Here is a 15,784-nt window from a genome sequence, read left to right as displayed (position 1 = left end):
GAATATAGTCATGCATTAATATGTGCTTTATAAGTACTAATAAACAGCCAATATGCTACTACTATGCATGCTAATAAGCAACTAGTTAATAGTTCCTTAATCTAAAGTGTTGGTGAGGCACATTTTAATAAAAATATACTATATTACATTTTATGCCAATGATCTCATTTATTGTATGTTTGAATAAATCGGTCATTAAAACAAGTTATGACAGCCACCGTTTATATTTCAAATATATCAAAATCACAGAAATATAATCTTTAATATCACATAATATCATTAACAAGTTAATATAACATCTGCTTTATGTGCAGTTTCAATTTTTGTATGCAACTCAGATTTTGTTAATTTGTTATATTTATAAATATAAATTGACTTTGTTTATTTTAACCTTTAATCTAGTAATATGCCAACTGACAGGAATATATATATATATATTATACAGTGACTTCAGTGCAACTCTTTCGTGATTTAACATGGTTTAAAATTAATTGTAGACATTTATTTACTTACCCTAGGATAGACTCCAGCATCCCTCCAACCCTGCATAGCGCAAGAGATTTGGAAAATGTAGATGGGTATATTTATTTATTTATTTATTTGTCAAAGATGTTATGGTGGTATAACCATCCTGAGCTAACAATTAAAACAATAAATATTATTTACAACAATCTTTGTCTTAAATTCAATAAGTCATTGTGGTGCAACCAACAACCAAGAAGCTAGTTTGTTGTTGTGACGGGTAAAACCATCACATCCTGCTATCTTAGACTCTCATGAGTGTCAAAACCAGTAAGTCTCTCAAAATGTGTAAGCTTGCATGCATTTGTGGTTCAAGCAAAATGACAATACTTTTACTTGAGTTGCACCACTTGACCTCACAGTTTTCTTGTCATTGTGGAGGTTCTGTTAGCATCTCTTAGGCTGATCAGAACGGTTTTGGATGTAGCTCTAAGGTTTTGTCAGAGTAACGGGATCCTGTTAGCTAGTCTCTTTCTTTGGGCTTTGTTGCTTTTTGAGGCAGAAATCAACCTGATTGCTTGTTCTTTCAGTGCCAGGAGAATCTTGCTGGGTTACCATGACCGTAACTGTGTGTAATGGCACTGGTTAGCACTGTAGGCCGTGAATAGAGTGCCACAGGAGAGTCCGGCCAGTTCTGCTGGGTGTTATTTGACATCTCAGTTGGCTTTGCTTTGTAGTCTCTTCATGATTCTTGATGTTTTTAAGTTTTGCAGCATGACATCGTCTGTACAATCACCAAAGAGCATTGCAGCATGTCCCAAAAGTAATATCTGTAATATTCTCTCTTTATTGGCCACTGTTGCCAAAACTAGAGAAGGACATGAGTACCTGGCAACGATTGATCGTGAAAATGCAATCACGTGATTTAACGCATTTGTTTTTGTTTGTCGTTCATCAGACACCAGTTTGCATCAACACTGTTCACACTTGACTTTCAGTCTGCCGTTTGCAGTCAGCACTCTGAAGATGATTAGATTTAGATTGCAAATGAATGGAACTGAAGGTTGTTTTGAAACAATCATTGCTGAAATGTGTATACTGTGTTATCATGGTAATGAATTGCATTACAAAAACAGGTTAAAAACAGTGGTGTCCTCTTAAAAACAAGTAGGCCTATAATAACTTTTTTTTTTTTTTTCAAATGACAAAAATAACTGAATGTTTAAGTACAATAAGATAAAACACAAGAAAATTGTAAAATAAAACAAATGTTTACAGATTAAAGTGCAAAAGAATGCAACTGTGAAGAACAATAACAAAGAACCAGAACATTTTAAACCAATATCTAGATATCTTTTTTTTGTACTGATATGTTTTAGTCCAGATTAAAATGTGTAAGTGTAAACAAATGTTTAGAATGAAATATTAAGTCTTTATGTATTAGGTGTTGTTTAATAAGCACCATTGAGAATAAAGAACATGCAAATACTGTTTGACTTCCTTTCTTCTCCATGATAGGCGTGTGTCAGAAACAGAAAATTGTGCACCACCACAACCAACGTTTTAACCAGTTGATGGAGAAAAAAAACCCTAATGTGCAAAATTTAGAAAATATACCTAGAATTATTCACCTTTTTTTGAGGTGCCTATGATAACAATACCATCCATGTTCATTACCATAGTAGATTGTATTACCAAAAACCAGCAAATGTGTGTTTGAGAGACATTTTTGAACATTTTAATGACTAGACTTCAATATGATGCATGTTTAGAGCACCAGCAGATTACCAGAAGTCATTTTCAAGGTCAGACAGCTTTGATGAAAAATTAGAAAGGCAAATGTTTTTTTTTAGGATATGAATATGTCCTTTAATTAAACGTTGCACAATAAGACAAATAAAGAGGTGTCAATTTTGCTTTAATGTTGACAATAACTACTAGGGCTGGGTTTTGACACAAATTTCACGATTCAATTCTCATTCACAAGCTTTCGATTCGATTCGATATCGATTATTTTGGATCTATATCAGGTACAGTACATGCCAAATTTTCTCAAGGAAAAAAATCTCAACTAATGCTGTAAAATATACACGAGAGTCAGTTGGTACTACATTACTATAATATTAAAGGTTAAAATTGACTGATTTGTTAAAATTACATTTAATGAAGTTTTTAAAATAATAGTTACAATTACATAATAATATTTCTACTTCAATTCGGTTTTTTTTATATAAACATAATGGTGGCTGTCATAAAAACTTGATGGATTTATTCAAACATAAATTAAACATTGAAGAACAGTAGAATTTATAATGAATATGTTATATGGTGCATATATTTAGAAAAATTCCTCTCTCTACAGTTTGTTTTCTAGCTGACTAATGAGTTTATGGTCACTGAATATGTTTTTCTGAGGTAAATGTGACGTTACGTGTATTGTTTACAAGACGTTATATTGACGTCTTTGCGCGGCTGAAACACTGATTGAGCGATTACATGAGACAGGATATGGATTGTAAAGTTGTACTCTTTCTTTTAACTTAACTTCGGATGTTTAGTCATGTTTATTTTGTGCTGAAACTGATATTAATGTGGAGGAGATGATCAGTTCACGTGCGCCTCGCGCTGCCGCTTTTACTGAACTGAGGTGCTACAGTGATCTGTCACTCCACATTAAACACTGCCAAAATGGCATTAATTGTTTGAATACTGCAAAATAATGGACAGAATTTGAAATCTGAGACTTTGTTTCATATTAAAAGTATCAAAGCACAATGCTTATTGCGATATGTTGGATGGGAAGTGCCCTTCAAAGTACCGTCCATTAACTGAAAACAGGCTAGACTAATCGATTCTTGGGATTTAAGAATCTATATTGTTCCGTAAAAGTTTGAATCGATTAATATCGAAATATCAATATTTTTTACCCAGCCCTAATAACTACATTGTATCGTGTGAATGCTAGTCATAAAAGATTTTAATTTCAATAATATATATATATATATTTTTTGATACCAGCACATCTTACTGGTGTAATATTGCTATCATGGTAATAGCCTTTGGACAGTGGTGTATGGAGGGAGTTACCCACGTCTGCTGTTTTTACCATCCTGAATGATTTATCTTATCAGCTCATTCAAACACTGTGACCAAACCGTGAGAGGTAATCGTGCAATTGTTGCATAGTCGCTGACACAGCACAAGCCTGATTTCATGAGCTGTATGTGCGGTGGCCTTTTACACCAGGTTCACACATACTCCGTTTGCAGTGCGCATGCAGTCCATGTGTGGTACGTAAGCACCTAGAGAATAGAAAATGCAAGTGTTAAAGGGTCAAGTGTTTTTGTTTTTTTTATAAATAAAAAGAAAACAAGTAGAATTGAGAGTGCTAGAGTTAGAGGGTACAATGAAGATTGAAGAGATGTGTCTTTAGCCATTTTTTGAAGATGGCTAAGGACTCAGCTGCTCGGATTGAGTTGGGCAGCTCATTCCACCAGGAGGGGGAACAGTTAATGAAAAAGTCAGTATGATTTTGTGCTTCTTTGAGATGGCACAATAATGCGTTGTTCATTTGCAGAACACAAGCTTCTAGAGGGCACATAAGTCTAAAGTAACGTATTTAGGTAAAGGGGTGCAGAGCCAGTGGTGGTTTTGTAAGCAAACATTAATGCCTTGAATTTTATGCGAGCAGCTATGTGGTGCTAGCTAGGTGTGACATGCGCTCTTTTTGGCTTGTTAAAGACAAATCTTGTAACTGTTTGGTTAAAAATAAGAACAATTCAGATAAGCTATCAGGAATTATTTGACTGTTTGATTCATAGTTTAATTATTTCAAATGGATCACATAAACATACAATGTTTTTGATTGTCTTAGTCAGTTACAAAATCTCAGTGAAATTGTATTGTATTTGTCCAAAAAGATGTAAACCATTCTTTAAAGTATCTTCTTTTAGGTTCCACAGAACAACAAGAATGTTCATTTTCAGATGAACTTTTATTCTGTTAGCACACATAAATTGTGCTGATTATGTAACGTGTGAAAGTCTGTTGAACCCAATTGTAACTAGTGCTGGGCGGTATACCGGTTCATACTGAATACCGGTGTTTATTTTTGTTATGATATGAATTTTTTAAATACCGCAATACCGGTGTCTGTCGCTTAAACAACGTTCGGAACGCGACACTGTTTGAAAGGGGTCCCTTTTCAATGTTGCACTGTGGTGAGGGCACAGCTGTATGTGTTACTAAACGTGAAAGTTCCGAAACTGAAGCTGTAGAACTAATAGAACGTGATGACACAGAAGAACTCATCCACAATATCCACACTGACCTCCACAAATATCCACCGCCCCTGCCATCAGCTCCCGCGTCTCACACACACGAGCGTGACTTTAGCACTAGATTTAGCAACTTTCACACCCTTTTAGCGTTTTTTTCCCCCATAGAATATACATACTGACAAACATAGCGACTTTTTTTGGATAAACCTTAGCTATGGTTCAGTTGGAAGAAGGCTGACACACACCAAACCAACATGAAAGAACTGGTGGCAAAAACCATGAAAACTAGGCCGACTGATGCTTAGCGACAGCAAAAGTTTGGCCGACTTGTGTCATTGCCTTAAAGGTGCAGTAAGAGATTTGAGAACAGAAACGCTGTTCAAAGTGTATCGAACCGAGCACCAAAACACACTTGTAACCAATCACGGGTAAGGGGCGTGTTCACACATGACTGGGGAGGTGCTTGTTGTATCCACCTTTTTCCTACTGCGTTTTAAATTGTGGGAGACACTTCCGGTTTGGGGAAGTTCCACTCAAAATGACTTTCAAATCATAAGATTGCGCTAAAAAAATAATCCTTATCCGTCATTTTCACTGAATGAGCTGTACATTTTCATTTATTTTCTGTTTTCAGAAGTTAGTAGAATAAAATTGCGTTTGGTATATTAGTGTGACGTGATATAACAACAATAAACTAGCCTATAGAATAGCTCTTTTCAGCCCGCTGCATTATTTTCCTCCTAATTATTTTAATATTTCCTTTGTATTCTGCTTTAAGTAAATGAAAAAAGACAACATACACAGTGCATTTGTGGTCTGCTGTTCCGATTTAATTTATGATATAAACCATGAATGAAATTCCCTGGAATGCACTAAGAATCTTTCATTTTCCTCCCCAAATCCTCGCATCTCTTTCCAGGTTGGTTTTCACATCTGAATATTGAATGAGAATTAATGATTTTGGGGTGCATTTATTTAGCAGGAATGTGGATTTTAGGCAGTAAAGTAGTAGTGAGTGGAAGGAAATGAGATTACGTGCAGTCAGTTGCTCCACAGCTCTGACTGAATGGCATTGTGACTTCCAGAACACTACAGTTGAGTTCTGTTGTGTTAATATTTCCTGAAGAAACTTCCCAGACTCCTTTGGCATTATCCAGTGCAGCTCATTGTTTATCAGACATAATGTCGTTACCAGAGGATGTGCTTAGAATGATGCAATAGAGCGTAGCTTTTGACCCAGTTCTTACACCCTGTAAATGTCCTTGTCAGTTGCAAAATGCAATGTTCTTAATGGTGTTAAACACTCCTTAAGTAAGATTAGACATTGTGTTCCAGTCTTAACCTGGCTTTAAAACTCACCGTCTCATTTTTCATTGCAGCACGTTTGCATGGACTGCAAGAAAAGCTACTGTAGTCACTGCTTCACTCCACAGGACCTCCAGCCATGGCTGTGCCACACCTGCCAGCGTTTCCGGGGCATCCTGTTCGAGCGAGCCGAGCTGATGAAGCTCAAGGTAAAGGATCTGAGAGACTACCTCCACCTGCACGAGATCCCCACGCAGATGTGCCGCGAGAAGGAGGAGCTGGTCGATCTGGTTCTGTGCGTGTCAGATGTGTCGCCTACATCTGATACGCACATTCCTCCACCCCCAGTGACCACCCAGGAACCTAACACTCCAATCATAACCGTGAGCCCATCGACGGACAATGGCACAACAGAAGTGGGGCCTCAGACTCAAGCAACAGAAGATGGACAGGTAAAAAAATAAAATAAAAATGAACTAACTCTCCTACTTACACTACTGGTCAGAGGTTAGAAAAACTTATTTTTTATATATATTTTTGAAAGAAGCCACTTATTTAATGAAAAACACTGTAAAAACAGTAATATTGTGAAATATTATTACAATTTAAAATAACCATCCCCATGTGAATTAGTGCTGTCAGTCGATTAAAAAAACTAAACAAATTAATCGCACAAATTCTTCTGAAATTAACCACGATTTTTCTTTAAATTAAAGGGGTCATATGATGCCATTTAAATGTTTCCTTTCTCTTTGGCGTGTTACAAACTCTTGGTGCATAAAGAAGATCTGTAAAGTTGCGAACACTAAAGTCTCAAAACCAAAGAGATATTCTTTATAAAAGTTAAGAGTTAACCATGCCTACCTAAAACGGCTCATTCTAACACACCCCCACATGTCTACGTCACGATCTGGGAAGATTTGCATAACTCCGCCCAAATGTTCACGCAAAGAAAGAAGGCGTAACTTTTATTCTCACTGTAGTATTGTTGCTGCTGCAGCCATGTCCTGAAGACGCTGTGTGCTTCGTTGTGAAAGGGAAACTACTTTGTTTGGTCTTCCAAAAGAGGACAATATCCGCTTCGTCATGCCTGGAGCTGATCCGTGCTGGTCGCTGAGGAAATACATCAATTTTCACCGTGGACCAAGCGGAGTCCATCCGAAGAGGACGATATCCGCTTCGTCATGCCTGGAGCTGATCTGTGCTAGTCGCTGAGGAAATACATCAATTTTCACCGTGGACCAAGCGGAGTCCATCCCGGCCTCAGCACACGCTAAGCCGGGGCTTCCCCTCACGCTAGGCCACTGTGTTTTTTCGTTGCCACTGATGATTCAAACGCGAATTTTGGGAAGTAGAGTAGCACTTGTTGTTTGTCATTTCTCCGATCACAAATGCAGACAGAGTTTTATGTTTACGTGGCGCGATGCAATGCAACGCGTAAAAAGACAGTATAAGTCATTGTAATCAGTAATTATGACCCCACTGGATGCAACAAATGCCTCGTTTATAATGGGTTTTAATGTTTTTGTCTCGTCGCTCCGGCCGGACACGGCATCACAGTATGGTAAGGGACGTAACATTTCCGTCACACGCTTGAGGTATTCGGCCAATCACAACGCACTGGATAGCTGGCCAATCAGAGCACACCTCGCTTTTTCAGACCGATGAGCTTTGTAAAAATCGACGTGTTTCAGAAAGGCGGGGCATAGAGGAGAAACAATAATGTACAGTATGTGGAAAATTATTTTTTGAACTTCATAAACATTTCATTACACCAAATACACCAAATAATGTTCTTTTTAGCAGCATCATATGACCCCTTTAATGTAGAAATAACATAAAGATAGTATATGTAAAGTATTTAATGGCATCTTTTTATGACTGAAGGCGAGTCATAAAAATGTCTCTAGGAAATTATTTTTTCCTAATATTTAACCATTGACTATAGCCATTCAACATTACTATAATTGAGAGCCATCAATTTTAACATTTATTAGACTTTTAAAAATGACCGCTTCCAATTTAAGTGAACTTAAAACAATCTTCACATAAAGCCATTATTATAAATGTCATATTTGCAGGTAGGAAATGTACAGAAATTTAATAAAGTTATCCAACACTAAATTGGGCGTAACTTTTATTCTCACTGTAGTATTGTTGCTGCTGCAGCCATGTCCTGAAGACGCTGTGTGCTTCGTTGTGAAAGGGAAACTACTTTGTTTGGTCTTCCAAAAGAGGACAATATCCGCTTCGTCATGCCTGGAGCTGATCCGTGCTGGTCGCTGAGGAAATACATCAATTTTCACCGTGGACCAAGCGGAGTCCATCCCGGCCTCAGCACACGCTAAGCCGGGGCTTCCCCTCACGCTAGGCCACTGTGTTTTTTCGTTGCCACTGATGATTCAAACGCGAATTTTGGGAAGTAGAGTAGCACTTGTTGTTTGTCATTTCTCCGATCACAAATGCAGACAGAGTTTTATGTTTACGTGGCGCGATGCAATGCAACGCGTAAAAAGACAGTATAAGTCATTGTAATCAGTAATTATGACCCCACTGGATGCAACAAATGCCTCGTTTATAATGGGTTTTAATGTTTTTGTCTCGTCGCTCCGGCCGGACACGGCATCACAGTATGGTAAGGGACGTAACATTTCCGTCACACGCTTGAGGTATTCGGCCAATCACAACGCACTGGATAGCTGGCCAATCAGAGCACACCTCGCTTTTTCAGACCGATGAGCTTTGTAAAAATCGACGTGTTTCAGAAAGGCGGGGCATAGAGGAGAAACAATAATGTACAGTATGTGGAAAATAATTTTTTGAACTTCATAAACATTTCATTACACCAAATAATGTTCTTTTTAGCAGCATCATATGACCCCTTTAATGTAGAAATAACATAAAGATAGTATATGCTTAGTATTTAATGGCATCTTTTTATGACTGAAGGCGAGTCATAAAAATGTCTCTAGGAAATTATTTTTTCCTAATATTTAACCATTGACTATAGCCATTCAACATTACTATAATTGAGAGCCATCAATTTTAACATTTATTAGACTTTTAAAAATGACCGCTTCCAATTTAAGTGAACTTAAAACAATCTTCACATAAAGCCATTATTATAAATGTCATATTTGCAGGTAGGAAATGTACAGAAATTTAATAAAGTTATCCAACACTAAATTGTAAATTAAATATAGATGAATACTTAATGCTACAAAAGTTATTGATTTCCTTTTTTTTTTTTTTTGTTCTTTGATTAACAGACTTCACAGCAGCAGGGCTATTAGGTTATTTGGCTGCTATTTAAGAGCTGCCACTGCTGAACGTGATGTGGATCTGACACGCGTGCTCATAGTTTCACTTGCGCTTTAATGATTTATGAAATTTAAGAAATGATACAGGCTACAGCGCACGCCGCCGTATTTGTGCGTGCAATTGAAGAGCACATGCTACGAGCACAGTATAACGACTGACAGGACAGGAAAACTCATTTTTACTGACATAATGTCCTGACAACATCTCATCTGACTGCAGTTCACTGTTGTTCTAATGAAGCTCCTCGTCACCTGTACTGTTTTCCGTGCTCGTTTGACTTGCACCTGGCGCTGAAGCAAAGTGGAGTGCACGTCTAAAAAGTTTGATGTTTTTGTAAAGATGTTCTGCCTCTAAAAAATGCCATTCTTGTCAAGAAACAAAGAGACCGAAGCTGTGAGTGGGTTGGCCAAACCTAGCCCCGCCCCTGCGTTAAATATTTGTAATGCCTTTAAAGTGGAAAAATTTATCGTCTGTGTTAACACTAATTTTGACAGCACTAATGTGAATATATTGTAAAATGTAATTTATTCTTATGATCAAAGCTGGATTTTCAGCATTATTACTTCAGTCTTCAGTGTCACATGATCCTTCAGAAATCATTCTAATATGCTGATCTGATCAAGAAACATTTTTTATTATTACCAAATCTTGAAAACAGTTTTTGCTGCTCAATATTTGTTTGGAAACCATTCATCTGTTTTTGAATTTTAAAATTCATCTATGCACACAGCCGCTTGCATGTGCTTCGCTTCTTCTCGGTTTGGTTCACACAGCACTTTAAAGCACAGCTTTAAAATGACTTGTGTGACTCACTTTTGACACAGACGGTCTCTTAAGAACACTTAGGAGCGTGCAAAATATCTGTTGTAACTTAAAGTGAGTTAGATCGGGAGCACAGCTGTGTTAAACTGTGTTGGCTGTGACCTTTGACCCTTGACCCTTAGAGCTTGGCTGAGGCGACAGCTGAAAGCGAGATGGACGCTGAGCTGCAGGTGGAGCAGGAGTTGCAGGTACCTCCTGAAACTCCTCACCTCTCCTCCTCTTCTTGCTGCAGTGCTGTCTGGGGCGTTAAATGGGGTAGAGGACAGAACAGTGACCTGTCGCACTTCAGAATGCCTAGGAATCTCTCTCTCATTCTTCTGCAATGAAAAGATGATTTATGCCGTTGTCAGCAGAGTCCGTTTAAAGAATGTCTTCTGCTTCCATGTGGGTTCTGTGAGCGTGGGAAAAAGCTTGGCTGCAGGCTGGGATGAATCACTGCTTCTTTGAAAGTCTGTTTTACTCTTTTCACATCTTAAAGTGATAGTTCATATTCTGTCAACTTGGTAAAGATCGGGATTAATCCATTCCCAGTGAATGAAGCCATTGAGACCAGTTTTGTGATTCAGATCAACTGATCTTTCATATATGGGGTGAAAATACTAGTGTGAAAAGTCACAATAAATAGAAGTAGCAACAAATCTTGTGACGAGTAATTGGAGATGGTGGTCATAACAGGGGAATTGGGGGGGGGGGGGGGGGGGGGGGGGGGAAGGGTCTGGGATTTGATTCTACCCATCGATAAGGGTGTTGCTCTTAAAACTAATTGTGTGCTTGCAGTCGATTGTTGGGGTCTGGACTAAATGATTGGAGGAAGTCAAGTCACGTTTATTTCTATAGCGCTTTTTGCAATACAGATTGTTTCAGTGCAGCTCTAGTCAGTTCAGGTGGATTCCATTCAGTTCAACAAATATGTAAAGTTGATCAGTTATGAAACAAAGTCAATTCAGCTGTAAAGCAGCTCTACAGAAGACAATAGTGTCATTATTCAGCTCAAGTCAGTTCAAGTTTTATTCTTATGCCGTCAAATCAATAATAATACTGAATATTAAAGAGTGTTTTAAAACCTTGCTAAGCGAGCCAAAGGCGACAGTGGCTAGGAACCAAAACTCCATCAGGTGAAATAAATGTAGAAAGAAAGAAAGAAAGAAAAAAAACCTTGAGGAAAAACCAGCATCAGTCGGAGGACCGGTTCTCCTCTGGCCTGGATGAATGAATACAGTGTGATTTATGAGTCTAGACTGCATCACAAGTCAATTAGTGGATTGATATTCAACATTTTCACGTCCAGATGCCTTCTTCCTGCATATGTCACCAGAGAGGAGTCTGTCATTTTCACCAGAAGATTCAGTTAACGTCATTTTGATTAAACATTATGAAGTCCAAAAAAAAACATGACATGCGTTTGCTAAATAAATAAGGTGGATTTTCATTTCTTTGGCTGGTGGATGGGCTCTTTTGACCGTGTGCTTTAATTGTTTTGGCTTAGTCTTGGGCGATATGCTCCATAGTCAACCTGTGAAATCGCCGATATACGCATGCTAATTTATTGAATTATTTACTTAGTTTCATAGCTGGACAGTGAACCAACTCCAGGAACTCCAACTGCCTGTATTTGTATTTATCAAGATCACAATTTAATAAAATCATTGTAATTAATTATAATGCTTACCATTCCTGCTATTCAAACAGCAGCTACAGAAAACGAGCAAAGAACATTTACATTATCAAATAACATCATCACTGACTTCAGTCTAGTGCGAGTTTATGCACTTTAAAAAAACACTCCCGTTATAATCAGTGAAGCTGTCTCCTGTACTTGCATTGCACGTACATCTGCACTTCGTTGTTTATGATGAGAGAATTCGCGAGAGAGCAGAATTCAATCAGAGATTGCATGCAATAAACAACAAAACTCCACTGTTTCAGCGATGACTCATTCTTAATGCCCCTGATTGGTCATTGCATTCATAAGCTCAACAGAATCGTTTGTGATTGGTTATAACGTGCAACATTGTTAAAAAGCATAAAAAGAAATATGATGGGACAAATAAGCCCTAATATTAATTGGACAATAATAATAATAATAGGCTTGATATCGTCAAAGGTATCAGCCACATGTGATATCTCTGACTATCGGCGATACACGATACTATCGTCTATCTGCACAACCCTAATGTGGCTCCCCTTGTTCTTTCATTCCTGAATTTGATGTACAGTCTCTCTGTTGGTCAAATACGGATGCTCTGTCTTTCAATGCTACATTAAGAAAGATAAGCGCAACATTTACCGTGTGGTGGAAGGCCAGTGTTATGACGCATAATACCTCTCCTTATCATCATAAAAAGGCTGTAGTTTAGAGGTAATCTAAACAAGACCTTTAAACCATGATGTTAATGAACACTTTGCATGTTATCTGTACCCTAGCATTAGCATATACTGTTGACATAATAGCAGGATGTGGAGTTACACACTGTCCTCACACTGCCTTTCATTAATCGATTAATCTGTGTGTGTTTTCTAATCTCCTTCTGCATCTATCTTGGCATGTCACATCTTTCTCTTCATAGTGTCAGTTTGTGTTATGTCGGCCAAACTTGACAGCAAAACTATTTTGGCTTTTTGCTCATCTCTGGATTGCTTTGTGGTTGCGGGTTAAAACCTGTTTCTAAATCAGCAAAAGTGAAAGTAAAATGACACGCTTTCATTTTCTAGCATTTGTCCTTGATTTGGCAGATTCTTGTTCTCTGAAGTCGGCTTTCACTCTCAGTGGAGGGATGTTTGCATGCATTTGGGATGCCAAGAGATCATTTACCTCTCAGGCCTAGATAAACAGATGTTTGCATGCTGTCTTTCTCTGTGTCAGTCTTCAGACTCTGAGGAAGTGCTGGCTCCGGGGCGACGGGCGTCTCTCTCTGACCTCCGATCAGTGGAGGACATTGAGGCTTTGAGTGTCCGGCAGTTGAAGGAGATTCTCGCCAGGAACTTCGTCGACTATAAGGGCTGCTGTGAGAAATGGGAGCTGATGGAGAGAGTCACGCGTTTGTACCACGACCAGAAGGACCTGCAGAACATGGGTAAAGAGTTTGGTGTGTGATCAGATGCATCATCATGAGAATGAGGGCTCAGTTTGTACAGTGTTGAGTGTTCAGCTCAGCACTGTCCCAGTGATGTGTTATTTTTTTATAGTTTGGTTTGCGCTGTTTTTTCCAGTGTAACCTGTAGGTTTGACATATTTTTAAAAGGTAATGTGGTATTGCAGTTAGTGGCCTGGGCAAACATGACCACATTTTCTAAAGTATGCCTAAATATATAATGTATCATTTCTGTTCATTACATTAACATGGACTGTATTTCATTTTTACAGTGTCTAATGCCACAGAAGGCACAGGTGGGTTTATTTCTTATGACCTCATTTAATATTTTAAGTGTTCATTTAATTTGTCAAGTTTTACTGTGAAGCTATGAATAATTTAATCAGGCAGCAATGCACATAATTGGTAAGCCTGCAGGTGGAATTCATGAATATGTACAGTATGTGTCAAATTCATAGAAATATAATTGGTTTTCATGTTGGTTATGAACATTTTCAACAACAATTTCAACCACTTTTGACCTAAAATGTTTATATGGTGTGACCATAAAAAACATTCTACACCTTAAATACAATCTCAATCATTTTCAAAAGGTTTATACGTTTTATATTTTGTCCCCAAATAATATTTTGGGAGTTTAACCATGTGACATTTTACAACTTGCTCTATCAGGTTAAATTATCTGACACTATGTGTCAAGGTCAATAAATGTGTCTTTCTTTCTTTTTTGCAAGTTGGTTGCACCACATGACTTTAAAAACTAACCCTAACCGATTTTTGTTTTAAAGTAGTAATAATAATAAATTATGCCTAGCTATGTTTTTTTTTCTTCATTATGAGAAGAGGACAGTTGTACCACATTAACATTTTTACTTAACCCATCCAAAAAATATCAAAACTCATTAAAAAAAATTAAGATGCTTTTAAGTGAATGTTATAAATTGCATTTTTGATTTCCTGACCAAAATGTCACGATATTCACACACATGCACTCTTCAGTTTCTTTTCATACTGATTGTTATTCTTCTAAGTTTGTGAGGACTTCTTGTTTTCTTTATAGACGCCGGACCTGGGACGGCCGTGGAGGAGAACCTGTGTAAGATCTGTATGGACTCACCCATTGACTGTGTTTTTTTGGAGTGCGGACACATGGTCACATGCACAAAGTGCGGCAAGCGCATGAATGAATGTCCGATCTGCCGGCAGTACGTGGTGCGGGCAGTGCACGTGTTCAGATCCTGAACAACTGGATCCATTTTCCATTCACAACTCACCGCTATCTCACAGTCCTTCCCTCCAGCAACGGATACTATAGAAAACTGTCAGGTGGCCTTTAATTCTCGCACAATTATCTTGCGGCACTTTAAACGAATGTGCAGATCTCCGAGCAATAACTGATTTCATTCTTCAAGTAACTTCAAAGTGTGCCTTCTGGATGTTTTAAAGAGGAAGCTTTATTTTTGATCATGGGATTATGTCAAGTGTTAGTTGACACAAATCAATGCAACATAAATGCCTGTTTCTGCCATTTCCCACATTAGTAAACAATGAAAGGATCGTGTGATCGCACACAGACAGCATCTTCTGAAAGCATGTAAGTGCCTCGCAATGCACTGCCTTGGGGCTTCTCACACACCCGGTTTAAAAACAATTTTTTTATAATCCTTTCTTTTTAAACCCCAAATACTGGAACTCGGGTTTAATCTACCACCACCATCCAGACTGACACTGTGAAATGTACAGGAATAAACAGGAATGAGACTTGTCACACAAGTCTTGTCAGATCTTAAGTCTGTTGATTCATCTCACATGAGCGAATGCAAATAGTCTAAATTGCTGACGTTTATGTGTGAGACGGACAAATGTGTGGAAAAGAGTCACGTTGGATCAAACTGATCCTCATTACAGCCTTGTCCAACTTCTCACAAAATCCCACAACAATCTCACGAAACCTGTCCCAATCAAAATCGTGAGGAAAACGACGGTCAAGAAAATGTTTTAATGCAGAAAAACCTGAATGATCCAACAAATGAACTTCAGTTTCTTTATCCAAAATTTTTTAAATTTTCGGTGTGAAATATACGTTGCCCCACACATGATATGCAAGGGGAAAAAATATTGTATTTACGTTGTACTAATTTGTTCCCACATTTCAGTAAATTGTGGCCACATACAAATTCATTACCTTGTTTTGGCCATGTTGTACTAAATCAATCCCTCTTCTTAGTAAATTGTGGTCATGTTGTAGTAATTTGTTCCCTTGTTTGAGTATTTTGTGGCCACGTTGTAATAATTCGGTCCACTGTTTTAGTAAATTTTAGTACTATTCCCTCGTTTTAGTAAATTGTAGTGACATTGTACCACTTTTTAGTAAATTGCAACCACCTTGTACTAATTTGTTCCCTCTTTTTAGTAAATAATAGTCATATTGTAGTAATTTGTTCCTTTGTTCGAGTCTTTTGTGGCTACGTCATACTAATTTGTTCCCTCTTTTTAGTAAAT

At 37.9% G+C, this 15,784-nt stretch overlaps 1 protein-coding gene across 2 annotated transcripts; it reads left to right on the top strand.

Moving 5' to 3' along the window:
• Nucleotides 1-6,091: 6,091 nt before the first annotated feature.
• On the top strand, nucleotides 6,092-15,730 carry rffl (ring finger and FYVE-like domain containing E3 ubiquitin protein ligase). 2 transcript variants are annotated; one of them, XM_016245718.1, is made up of 5 exons: nucleotides 6,092-6,499; nucleotides 10,313-10,378; nucleotides 13,054-13,264; nucleotides 13,555-13,578; nucleotides 14,343-15,730. In XM_016245718.1, exons 1-5 carry the CDS (start codon nucleotides 6,131-6,133, stop codon nucleotides 14,522-14,524), a joined length of 852 nt encoding a protein of 283 aa, XP_016101204.1. In that variant the 5' UTR covers nucleotides 6,092-6,130; the 3' UTR covers nucleotides 14,525-15,730. The 2 variants fall into 2 exon arrangements, with proteins under 2 accessions (XP_016101204.1, XP_016101206.1); XM_016245720.1 differs by lacking the exon at nucleotides 10,313-10,378 and having other exon boundaries at nucleotides 14,343-15,723.
• The last annotated feature ends 54 nt before the right edge of the window (nucleotides 15,731-15,784 follow it).

Source organism: Sinocyclocheilus grahami, unplaced genomic scaffold, assembly GCF_001515645.1.
Source record: "Sinocyclocheilus grahami isolate Dianchi unplaced genomic scaffold, SAMN03320097.WGS_v1.1 scaffold765.1, whole genome shotgun sequence".
Taxonomy (NCBI): domain Eukaryota; kingdom Metazoa; phylum Chordata; class Actinopteri; order Cypriniformes; family Cyprinidae; genus Sinocyclocheilus; species Sinocyclocheilus grahami.
This window is presented reverse-complemented; position numbering and strand designations above follow the sequence as displayed.

What these genes read in the sequence shown, in the direction of transcription:
- rffl (XM_016245718.1), top strand. Translation starts at nt 6,131, where the DNA reads ATGGACTGCAAGAAAAGCTACTGTAGTCACTGCTTCACTCCACAGGAC. An exon ending in AGGTGGAGCAGGAGTTGCAG is followed by an intron (nt 10,379 to 13,053) that starts GTACCTCCTGAA and finishes TCTCTGTGTCAG; the next exon opens with TCTTCAGACTCTGAGGAAGT. An exon ending in TAATGCCACAGAAGGCACAG is followed by an intron (nt 13,579 to 14,342) that starts GTGGGTTTATTT and finishes TTTTCTTTATAG; the next exon opens with ACGCCGGACCTGGGACGGCC.